Source organism: Cetorhinus maximus, chromosome 5 (assembly GCF_964194155.1).
Source record: "Cetorhinus maximus chromosome 5, sCetMax3.hap1.1, whole genome shotgun sequence".
Classification (NCBI taxonomy): Eukaryota; Metazoa; Chordata; class Chondrichthyes; order Lamniformes; family Cetorhinidae; genus Cetorhinus; species Cetorhinus maximus.
This window is the reverse complement of record NC_135883.1, coordinates 170,357,026-170,369,957: the sequence shown is the minus strand read 5'-3', so window position 1 is coordinate 170,369,957 and position 12,932 is coordinate 170,357,026. Positions and strand designations below refer to the sequence as shown.

Genomic DNA, 12,932 nt, shown 5'->3' with positions numbered 1-12,932 from the left:
GGCTATGATGAAGTTGGATTTACAAATAAATAGTTTATGCTTTAAAAAATTACATTAGGCGATAAGTAGGGACATGGCTTTTCAGTTCTCAAATTTCAAAGGGGAGTTTCAGGGACTTTTAAAACGTACACAGTTTTCATCAGTAAACAAGGGGACGTTATTAAATTTTATTTGATCTGAAAGTGGAGGCAATTGGAAAACGTGAAAGATTTTTGTATTTTGGAAAAGTTGAGTTCAAAGGGATGCTGAGGACAACGGAATCTGTGATGAAAGGGGAAAAGGATATTTAAGGAAAGATGTTGAGCTGAGTTATGGTTGCTGTGTGGAGGCGATGTCTTGAGACCATATCTATGCTGAGAGAAAGTGTGAAATCTGAAACAGCTATCCAGTCAAACCAGAAAAGCTTGTTTCAGAAAACAGCTTGTTTTCTGAACTTCTTTGGATTTCCACAGCAGATTGGAAGTGTTTGAGGATTCATAGAAACTGGGAGCATGCCTGCTCTGCCATTCAATGCGATCATGGCTGATCCTCTATCACAACCCCATAATCCCACTTGATGCCTTGATGCCCCTAATATCCAAAAAATTATCAATTTCTTTCTTGAATATACTCAGTGACCCGGCCTCCACAGTCTTCTGTGTTAGAGAATTCCACAGGTTGACCACCCTCTGAGTAAAAAATGTTTCCTCATCTCAGTCCTAAATGGCCTGCCCCGTATCCTGAGACTGTGGCCCCTGGTTCTAGACTCCCCAACCAGGGGAAACATCCTCCCTGCATCTAGTCTGTCTAGCCCTGTTAGAATTTTATATGTTTCAATCAGATCCCCTCTCATTCTTCTAAACTCTAGTAAATCCAGTTGAACCAATCTCTTCCCATACGATAGTCCTGTCACCCCCAGTATCAGCCTAGTGAACCTTCGCTGTACTCCCTCTATGGCAAGTATAACTTTTCTTAGGTAGGGAGACCAAAACTGCACACAATACTCCAGGTGTGGTCTCACCAAGGCCTTGTATAACTGCCGTAAGATATCCCTACTTCTGAACTCAAATCCTCTTGCAATGAAGGCCAACATACTATTTGCCTTCCTAATTGCTTGCTGCACCTGCCTGTTTACTTTCATTGATTGGTGTACAAGGACACCCATATCCCTTTGCACATCCACATTTCCCAATATATCACCTTTTAAATAATACTCTGCCTTTCTGTTTTTCAAAAGGAAGCGTATAACTTCACATCTATCTATGTTATACTGCATCTGCCATGTGTTTGCTCACACACACACAACTTGTCTAAATCGCCCTGAAGCCTCCTTGCATCCTCCTCACAACTAACAATCCCGCCCAGTTTTGTGTCATCAGCAAACTTGGAAATATTGCACTTGGCTTCCTCATCCAAGTCATTTATATATAAATTGAATAACTAGGGTCGAAGCATTGATCCTTGCGGTACACCACTAGTCACCGCCTGCCATCTGGAAAAAGACCCATTTATTCCCACTCTCTGTTTCTGCTCTGTCAACCAATTCTCAATCTATGCCAATATATTACCCTCAACCCCATATGCTTTAATCTTGCCCACTAGCCTCTTATGTGGGACCTTATCAAAAACCTTCTTGAAATCCAAATACGCCACATCCACTGGTTCTCCCTTATCTATTCTACTAGTTATATCCTCAAAAATCTCCAATAGATTCGTTAAACATGAACCCATGCTGACTTTGTCTAATCCTGTTAATGCTTTCCATGTGTTCTGTTACCACGTCTTTTGAAATATACCCTAGCATTTTCCCCACTACTGATGTTAGGCTAACTGGTCTGTAATTCTTTGTTTTTATCACTCCCTGCTTTTTTAAATAGTGGCATTACATTTGCCACCCTCCAATCTATAGGAACTGCTCCAGAGCCTATAGAATTTTGGAAGATGACCACCAATACATCCAATATCACCAGGTCCACTTCCTTTAGTACTCTGGGATATAGATTATCAGGCCCTGGGGATTTTTCAGCCTTTAACCCCATTAATTTCTCTAGCATCATTTTTTTTTACTAATACTGATTTTCTTCAATTCCTCCCTTTCACTAGACCCTTGGTTGCCTAACATTTCTGGGAAATTATTTATGTCCTCTTTTGTGAAGACAGCACCAAAATATGTGTTAAATTCTTCTGCCATTTCTTTGTTCCCCATTATAATTTCCCCCTTTCTGACTGTAAGGGACCTATGTTTGTCTTCGCTAATCTTTTTCTCTTCACGCATTTATAGAAGATTTTACAGTCAGTTTTTATGTTCCCTCTCATGCTCCATTTTTCCCTTCTTAATCAATCTTTTTTTTTGCACTTTTGCTGCATTCTAAATTGCTCCCAATCCTCAGGCTTGTTGCTTTTTCTGGCAATTTTATTTCCAAAGATCTTTTTTGGATCTAATACTATCCCTAATTTCTTTTGTAAGCCATGGTTGAACCACCTTTCCTGTTTTATTTTTGCTAGAGAAATTAATGGGGTTAAAGGCTGAAAAATCCCCAGGGCCTGATAATCTATATCCCAGAGTTCATTCACAGGAATGAATAATTGTTGTAATTCATGCATTCATTCCTTAAATATTAGTCATTGCCTATCCACTGTCAACCCTTTTAATAAGGTTCCCCAATCCATCATTGCCAACTCGTGCCTCATACCCTCGTAGTTCCCTTTATTTAGGTTCAGGACCCTAGTTTCGGATTCAGCTTCTTCACTCTCTATCTTAATGGACAATTCTATCGTTTTATGGTCGCTCTTCCCCAAGGGACCCCACATAACAAGCTTGTTACTTAATCCTTTCTCATTGCACAATACCCAGTCTCGGATAGCCTGCTCTCTAGTTGGTTCCTCAGTGTATTGGTCTAAAAAAAACATCACTTACACACTCCAGGAAATCTTCCTCTACGGTATTATAGCTGGTTTGGTTTGTCCAATCTAAATGTAGATTAAAGTCACCCATGATTACCATTGTGCCCTTATTGCATGCATCTCTAATTTCCTGTTTAATGTCTTCTCTTGCATCTCTGTTATTGTTTGGGGGCCTGTAGACAACCCCCACCAATGTTTGTTATCTCTACCCAATCAGATTCCACATCATGGATTTTCCAAGCCAATATCTTTCCTCACTATTGCATTGATTTCCTTCTTTACTAACAGTGCTACCCCACCTCCTTTCCCTATTTGTCTGTCCTTCCTAAATATTGAATACCCCTGGATGTTCAGTTCCCTTTCTTGGTCACCCTGCAGCCATGTCTCCATAATTGCAACTATATCATAACCGTTTATATCTATTTACACTGTTAATTCATCTATCTTATTGTGAATGCTCCACACATTAATATACAATGCCTTTAGACTTGTCTTTTTAACCTTGTAAGTCATCTTAGCTTTATTTTGCACTATTACCCCATTTGTGTTTCGCCCTTGATTTTCCTGCTTTCCACTTTTGCTTCTTACTTTTCTGTCTTTCATTTCTATCCTTGTTTCCCCTTCCTCTGTCTCCCTGCTCAGGTTCCCATCCCCCTGCGATTCTAGTTTAAACCCTCCCCATCAGCACTAGCAAATGTGCCCCCCCCCCCCCCCCGCCCCCATCCCCCAAGGACATTGGTCCCAGTCCTGCCCAGATGCAACCCATCCTGCTTGTACTGGTCCCACCTTCCCCAGTTCCGGTCCCAACGTCCCAGGAATCTGAATCCCTCCCCTCTACACCATTTCTTCAGCCACGTATTCATCCGATATATCCTGTTATTTCTACCCTCGCTAGCATGCGGCACTGGTAGTAATCCTGAGATTACTACCTTTGAGGTCCTACTTTTTATTTCATGTCCTAACTCCCCATATTCAGCTTGTAGGACCTCATCCTTTTTTTTAACCTATGTCGTTGGTGCCAATATGTACCACGACCATTGGCTGTTCACCCTCCCCCTTCAGAATGACCTGCAGTCTCTCCGAGACATCCTTGATCCTGGCACCAGGGAGGCAACATACCATCCTGGAGTCTCTTTTGCGGCCGCAGAAATGCCTGCCTGTCCCTCATACTATTGAATCCCCTATCACTATAGCCCTACCACTCTTCTTCCTCCCCACTTGTGCAGCAGAGCCACCCATTGTGCCATGGACTTGGCTCTTGCTGCTTTCCCCTGAGAAGTCACCTCCGCCAATAGTATCCAAAGGGTATGTCTGTTAGAGAGGGAAACAGCCAAAGGGGACTCCTGGACTACCTGCCTTCCTCCACTCTGCCTGGTGATCACCCATCCCCTTTCTGCCTGTTCAATCTTTATCTGCGGTGTGACCACCTCACTGAACATGCTGTCCACGATAATCTCATCATCACAGATGCTCCACAGTGAATCCACCTGCAGCTCCAGCTCTGAAATGCAGTTAGCCAGTAGCTGCAGCTGGACACACTTCCTGCACACATGGTCGTCAAGGACATTGTGCCCATGACTTCCCATATAGCACAGGAGGAGCATATCACTGGTGTGAGTTCTGCTCCCATGACTTCCATTTAGATTAAGCACATTAATTACTCCCTTTAAAGAATACTAACTACGCTAGGGACTTTATTCTACTCCAAACATTCCCACTACAGTCCAAAGTCCTCACCTTACTTTATTTAAGCTAATGGACTGCAGCAGTTTAATTAGTAGAAGAAGTAGAAGTACTCACCTGACCCTACTTACCAATCAGCTGCCCCCCTTGCGCTGCTTCACTTTTTGAATCATGACATCACTTTGTACTCTACCTCCTGGAGGTACTGAGGGTATGGCTCTCCCCTCCAGTCTTGGCCTCTTTCTTTCCTGCCCTTTTATACCGCTCTCACTGACCTCTCCTCTCTGGTCTCAGCCTCTGTTTCTCACGGTCTTTTATGCCACTCTCACTGGCCTCTCCTCTCCAGCCTAAAACTCACCTTTTTCGAACCCTAATAGCAACTTTTAGTTAATTGCTAAATTAAAGAAAGACTAGACTTTAGAATTAATTTAACCCTTAAACTCCCCCAGTTAACAATCTCCAACTGAAACTCTCTACTGCAGCCAAACAAAGCACTCCAGTGCAGACCTATGATGTGTGGTATACCTTTCCTAAAGTGACAGCAGTTTTGCATTGGGGTAATATTACTGGGTTTTTATAGTTAAAAATCTATCAGGAACTTGATGCAAGGTAACTTTAGTTTTATGTGCTTAAGTTTTTTTTTCTTGTTGATAAATCTTTTAACGTTTTAAAATCCTAAAGGTGTTACTGGAGTTCTATGCTTCTGGGATCAGTTGCTTTTCCCCCTCATTTCCAAATGCAAAAAAAATGCTATGATCAGTAAGACAGGTTTCCCTCTGGGATCTGGCTTGCTCAGCAAAAAACATTGGCTATGGCCGTAACATAGACTGAAACCATTCTCTTTGGTCCCCATCAAAACTTCCACCCCTTAGACATCAAGTTCATTCATTTTAGTGGTAACTTTCTCAGGATAAGCAAGACTGTTAGTAACTTCAGTGTCATAATTTACCTTGTTCTGACCACATATCTGTGCCATCACTAAGATCTCATACATCCATAACATTGCCAGATTCCTGCTACACTTCAGCAGTTCCTCTGCTGAAAGTCTTATCTATTTTTATGCTAACTTTAGACTTGACTATTCCAAAGCTGTCATAGCCAGTCTCTATCTTCCACCCTCCAAAAGAAAAGATCATCCAAAACTCTGTTCCCTATTTTCTTACTCACAACAGTCTCATTCTCTGATCAGCTTTGTGTTTGCTTATCTAAATTGGCTCCTGGTCCAGCAATGTCTCAGTTTTAAATTTCACATTCTTGTTTTCAAATCCCTTTATTGCCTCACCTCTCTGTATTTCTGTAACCTCTTCTAGCCCTAAAACCCTACAAGATTTCTGTGCTCCTCCACTTCTGACCTCTTGCACATCCCCAATTTTAATAGTTTCACCATGGGCTGCCAGCCATATGGCTGCCTAAACCCTGTTCTTGGTAATTCCTTCCTAATCCTCCATATCTTTCTTTCCTTAAAGAGCATCCTTAAAACCTCTCTCTTCAACTAAGCTTTTGCTTATCCATCTCCTTATGTGGCTCAGCGTCAAATTATGCTTGTTAACACTCCTGTCAAGTGCCTTGGGGCATCTTACGATGTTAAAGGTTCTATCAGCTTTTAAATTTGAGTACTTTTGAGACTTTAAATATGTTTTCTTTCCTGAAAAGAGCTCAACTGCATCTCATCTCTGGATTCTTTGCTGCAGCTAACATAAACCACCTATTTGTCATATGCTTGCTTAGGTCACATGTTTAATTTGTACTGCTGTTTATTTAATTTGCTCCTGGGATGTGGGCACAAATGGCATGTTTGAATAATTTCAACACTCAGGGCTAAATTTTCCATGCCCGCCGGCGTAGGACGTGATCGGTGGTGTGAGTGGACAATATGGCACGATCAGTTTTACAACAGTGGGAAAGCAGTTCGCGATCATCAACTTAGCCCGCCTATGGTGGGCTTCATTTCCCGCCATTGAATATTAGGAACCTCATAATAATACATCAGCATATCATTATCAGGCCAGCCAGCCGGAATCGTCTGTCCACATCGGCGGGAAAGCACGCCGACAAGTTTCACAGCAGCACATAAAAGGCATACACTTGGTGGCCTGCACTTTAAAGGGAACTCGGAGGTGAGTGCACAGTAATGCTATGCAGCGCCCGCCAGGATTGCCTGTTGGACTTCAAGCTTCAATGACGCTGGGGAGTCAGGGTTAAGGGCAGCTCTGCTGTTGACATGACTGGTGGAAGTGGGGGGGCCCAAGGACAGCCCTGCAGTTGAGGCGACTGATAGCGGGGGGTGTGGGTGAGGGTCAAGGACAGCCCTGCCATTGAAATGACTCCGGGAAGCATTAAGCGACCGTAACACTTAACCAGGGCATGTTCTTAGTACACCCATACTAACCACGTATCTCTCCCTTTTATCCGGCAGGAGGAGTGCATCAGGATCATGGAGCCTGGTGAGCTAGCTGTGTACCTGATAGCCTACAGAGCATGAAGACAATGGAGGAGAGAGTAATTGAGGCTCCTGGCTGCACAGAGGCAGGAGCAGAAACCTCAGGAAGAAGAGGAGGCTGGGGCTTCAGCACATGCCGCCCAAGAGCCACAGCAAGCTGTCGATGGTCGGCGTCTAGCGACACCCAGGGTCAAAACGTGCCACCTTTCATTCCTGCAGATGACCAAGAACCTGTGTTGCTGAAGATTGCGCATGTCTAGGGAACTGGTTGGTCACATCTGCCATTTACTGTAGGATTTGGTGCCACGGGGACATGGGGGGCATCCACTGCCAATGGCTGTGTAAGTGACCGCTTAATTTCTACGCCAGTGGCTCCTTTCAGGTGACTTCTGTTGGACCTCACAAGCCTCCTCCCACAAATGCATCCCGGAGGTCGTTGATGGCATCTTTGCGAGGACACACAACTTTGTGCATATCGCCCGGGACTAGGACAGCCAGGATGCAAGAGTGATTGGGTTCGCCCAGATCTCAGGTTTCCCACAGGTTCAGGATGCAATCGACTACACTCATGTGGTGCTCAGATCTCTGTCGCAACACACTGAATGCGCAACTGGTGGGCGACCACCAGAAATGCATCCTGCAGGTGTGCGCACGGTTTCCAGGGAGTGTGCACGACTCCTACACCCGCAGTCGATCACAGATCCCTGGGGTCTTCCAGGGTCCACAGAAGCTGCAGGGATGGCTCCTTGGGGACAAGGGCTTACCCGCAGTTTGACTCCAGTTTGGGTGATGACACACATGTGGCGGCCTCAGACTGCAGCAGAGCAGCGGTATAACGGAGCTCACAACTTGGTAGAGCAGACCATCGGGAAGATGAGGTTCTGGTGTGGTGGAGCCCTGCAATACAGTCCGCAGAGGGTGTCATGCATCATTATCATCTGTTGTGCCCTTTACAACCTGGCACTCCAACAGGGAGATGGGCTGGCTGAGGATGAGATGGAGGTGTTGCACATTTCCTCCTATGAGGAGGATGCTGATGGGGATGAGGGTGAGGAGGTCCTTGGAGGTGACAATGGTGGGGATGAGGCCTTCGCACTGGCTAGTTGAGGCAGGTGGGCTCGGGAGGCTAAATTTGTGGCGGATGATGACGACATGCAGTGAAGTGACCCAATAGATCCTTACATCGCATTTGTGAATGTTTAACTCCAGTCTGGCTTATGGCAGCATGAATACCCACTCCGAGAATGCCCCTGTCATGGAGATGCAGTGGAGGCCCTAACAGTTGCTACATTGCAGGAGGATATTTTTTTAATTCATTCATGGGATGTGGGCTTCGTTGGCTGGGCCAGCATTTATTGCCCATCCCTAGTTGCCTTTGAGAAGGTGGTGGTGAACTGCCTTCTTGAACCGCTGCAGGGACACTCTGATGACAACATGCAGTGAGGACACTCCATAAATCTTCACATAGCCTCTGAGAATGCCTGACTCCTGTCTGGCCTAGGGCAGCTCACTTGCACTCTGTGATCAGGGTTATATCGTAGAGATGCAGCCATGAAACTTTAGAAGCACCTGATCCTTTGTCTGCCTTCAGCACCTGTGCCCTTCAGGAACACAGTGTCACTGGTCATAGATGCTGAAGAGATGGGGGCCAGCCCCTCCTTAAAGGTACTGAGAGTACACTGAGAGAATGAGAGAACTCTGTGGCACCTGCCTATTACATTCTGGCAGCAATGACAAGCACTGTCAAAGTGCAGGCATCAGCAATGTTTCCAGGGCGTGTGAGGCCAGACCATCACTACATCCGGAGGCTGCATAGAGCACATGGAAGAGGCCCTAGGCTGAGACATCTGCCTTTTATCTTGTGCAGAAAGGTTTCACATCTGAGTGATAAGAACACTGCTCATCAGAACAAGGAGCCATAGGCAGGGAGACATTCTTGGGAGTTTATTGACAATAGTGAACACATAGTGATTAACACCCATGCCCAAGCTGTGCACTTAGTTCTTATCTTTGCACAGGTGTCAGCTGTGGCTCAGTTCATAGCACCCTCGCCTTTGAATCAGAGGGTTGTGGGTTCACGTCCCACTCCCGGAAACCAAGAACTGTGATTGTACTCGAAAGATTTGCAATCTGTGACTGCTGATAACTCAAAAGAATTAGTTCTTATCTTTCCTACCCTGCCACTACATCTTGGTGCTCCCCGGACATCCATAGCAGAGGTGGAGGCAGCCTGCTGACTGCAATGCCCTGTCTATGATGACCTTGGTATGCATCCCCTGGAGGCCCAAGGCTTGGAGGACCCAGCCTGCTTTCAGGGTCCTGCTGTCTGGCAGCGGCACCCTCCTCAGCCTATGGAGCTGGAGCAGCTGAGGTCACAGGAAGAATGGTCAGGCACTTGGAGTCACCTGGGTGGATGGCCCTGGAGTGTGCACCTGCTGATCCTCCTTCCTATGGGTGCCCGAGGGCCCCAGGCTGACTTCTTTGGGCAAAGGGATAGCTAGAGTAAGATCGAGCTGCCCAGCACCACTCTTGCATACACACTACTGGAGGCCAACTATGGCCTCAGCGATGGAGTTGAGCCCACGCAGCCGTGCAGGAGTGACGTTCTGAACCAAGGTCTCCATGGCAGCTGCTATCATACCAGTTTTGACCTTGGTGCGTTGGCATGCCAGCGCTATCTGTCTGAAGGCGGATGGACTCCTCCATTGTGCCTTGCAACCTGAGGAGTGCAGCGGACACCCCTTCCTGATGTTCCCAAGCTTGCCTTTGCAGCTTCAGCAACTGTGACATGACTGAGTCCAGAGGCTCATCGCCTGACTGGGACTCAGCAAACTTCTGGCCTCCCGCAGTCCTCCAAAGGCCGGACACCTGGGAAGTCCCTGCTGTGGATCAGACAGTGTGATATTCTCTCCAGATTGTCACCCTGAGGCTACTCTAAAGCTATGTCCCACTGAGGTGTGTGTCTGTGCACTGGTGGAGGGCGTGGGTAAGCGATATGATTGGACTTCAAGGAGGGTGCCTTCAGATTCCTCTTCCAAGGTGTCTTCGGGGCTTGATTGGAGGTCCTGGGTCATGGACTCTCTTCTTTGTTTCCCAGATGTGCCTGCAGAAGCAAGGGGAGATAATTAGTGCATGGCAGTGGCCTGTGAAACAGGACACATCATTCACAGCATGATTGTCTGATGGATGTTGCACTGCTGGACCCTCATTTGGTAGAGCACCGCCGACCTCACCGTCAGCACAGGACCAGTCCAGATTGTTTCCAGCCAGCTGGATGGCTCCATTTTCAAAGTTGGTGAGGGCCTTGATCTCAAGCATTCCTTCACTGGTCTGCGACCACACCCCTCTTGTTCTGTGCCAGCTTGTCCTACATGAATAGAGATGGAGAGAGTGTAAGTGGGATACCTGCCAGGCCAGATGATGTTTGCCTGGCGTGTGTGGGTGGTGAGTGGTTCTATGGATGAGATGAGGACACTGAAGGTGTGCGTGAGAGAGTGAATGATGATGTCCCTTGAACCAACAGTGAATGAGGACCCTCTGGATGTGTGATGGGTTTGTGAGTGTGAGAGCTGAGAGTGATGAGAAGAGTGACTTAACCTGGTGGAACAAAGAAGATCATTCATCCTTTTGTGGCACTGGGTGGCTGTCCTCTTTTGAAGGGCATTTGCGCTGATCACTGCTGCCACCGCCTCCCAACCCAGGTTAGCTGCTGCCCATCCTGCAGCCAAAGAGGGGGTAGAAGACATCCCGGCGGACCTCCACGGTCTCCAAAAGGTGCTTGAGGGACTCATCGTTGGGGGCTGCGGTGTTCTTCAGTTTCAGGGCCGTGGCTTCCATGCAGCAGTGGTGGTCTAGAAGCATTGAGAGGTGTGCTTGCGGCTGGACTTAAAAGTGGCACCCGGCCTGATGTAGTGGCTCGGTGATGGCAGGCAGGCGAATGAGAGCCCACCTGCCATGTGAGTAATGTTTCCCAGGAGTGCATAATTAATGTGGCGGCTTTGGGACAATACGGCGTGAAAACCTGCTGCCCCAACTGGTAGGTAAAGCTCTTCGTGTAAATCTGGATGATTCCGCCCTCAGTTTACTGCCACTACCTGGCATTGACAGTACTCTTACACCTGTGTAGCTGACTAATGCTTCTTAAGGTCTGGAAGTAGGGCTCATGGAGTTATGTTTGAAAAGGTGTTCTGCATTTGATCATAAGTGGAAAGTTTAAAATGTTTGAATTCATTACATTGGGGGGAAGAAAATCTAAGGATTTCAATTGTTTGATTTTTTCTGATTTTCTGATTTTTTAGAAAAATATCCATCTTCAGCAAATTATATATCTTTTAAATGTAATATCTGAAAATATTTTGTGGGTTACTTTTAATTTAAAATTTCTTTCCAATCATTTCTACATAGAAATTTATGGGTAATAATCCTAGTCTGTATGAACTCCGAACAAAAATAGAGTACTATGCTGCTTTTGAACAAGAGATTGAGGAAATCAGCTCCACTATTAAAGTAGACTTTATTGAACTGAATACAGGTAAGAGCTAAGTAAGGTTTAATCATTAAATAAGATTGTTTAAGATTTTTCTTCATGCTTCATTCAACATGCACATAAAAACTCTTACTGTCTCATCCATGTGTGAAAAAAAATCACGTGAGCCAGGGTCCCTGAGCTTGCCTTGGCCGGGATTTTCCAGTCCCGCCTGTGGAGGGAATTGTCGCGGGCAGGACAGAAAATTTGATAGACCATTGGTCTATTGACTTCGGGAACGTAAAATCCTGGTGCTTATAACTGCCTCTTTCGGAGATAAGCTTCTGGGTATCCCTCCTACTCTCAGCACCTTTCTTTTTGGCCTGAGGAGAGCCATCCCCCCACCCCGTGTTCCCTTCTTGCCCCTGGATGTTCACCTTCCTTTCACCCTCCCACCTTCTATCCTTCTCGGTCTTGTGAGTTGTGATGGAAAAACGGTTTCTCTTGGGGGAAGGGTTTGTGGACAAGCTCATAATCATCAGCCGCCTCAGCTGCCTTTTGGTTGTCCAAGTGTATTCTTACAGAGGTAGGGAGTGAGGTTTGAAACTCTTTGAGGAGAATTACCTCTCTTAGCCTTTCATAGCTGGTCTCTAGTTTGAGTACCCACATCTAATGGTTGAAAGCTTGACCCTCTCAAACTCAATGTAAATGTGCTTGGGCTGTTTCTGGAGGTTTTGAAATTTCTATCTATAAGCTTCAGGCACTAACTTATAAGCACTGAGGATAGCCTTTTTGGCCATCTCATAATCTGTGGAGGCCTTCTCAGAAAGCTTGGCGTAAACCTCTTGGGCTCTGCCTGTTCATGTGCTTTGCATTAGCATCATCTAGCTTTCTGCGGGCCATTCCAGGTGGTGGTGTTCCCATCTATCTGCTGCCCTTGTCCTTCTAGATGGTAAAGCTCGTGGGTTTGGAAGGTGCTGCCTAAGGAGCCTTGGTGAATTCCTGTAGTGCATCTTGTAGCTGAAACACACTGCTGCTACTGTGCGTTGGTGGTGGAGGAAGTGAATGTTTGTGGATGTGGTGCCAATCAAGTGGCTGCTTTGTCCTGGGCAGTGTCAAGCTTCTTGAGTGTTATGGGAGCTGCACTCATCCAGGCCAGTGGGGACTATTCCATCACACTCCTGACTTGCACCTTGTAGATTGTGGACAGGCTTTGGGGAGTCAGGAGGTGAGTTACTCGTCGCAGGATTCTTAGCCTCTGACCTGCTGTTGTAGCCATAGTATATATATATAGCTAGTCCAGTTAAATTGAGGTCAATGGTAACTTCCAGGATGTTGATAGTGTGGGATTCAGTGATGGGAATGCCATTGAACATCAAGGGATGTTGGTTAGATTCTCTCTTGTTGGAGATGGTCATTGGCTGGCACTTGTGTAGTATGATCAGTTTGACAAGGCTGCCA

At 46.1% G+C, this 12,932-nt stretch overlaps 1 protein-coding gene across 1 annotated transcript in view; it reads left to right on the top strand.

The window, feature by feature from the left end:
* Positions 1–12,932, top strand: part of LOC144681152 (dynein axonemal heavy chain 8-like) — a 1,929,890-nt gene that overhangs the window by 713,221 nt on the left and 1,203,737 nt on the right. Inside the window, exon 25 of the mRNA XM_078542879.1 lies at positions 11,411–11,537. Coding sequence (XP_078399005.1) covers positions 11,411–11,537 — 127 coding nt within the window. The remainder of the gene's footprint in view (positions 1–11,410; positions 11,538–12,932) is intronic.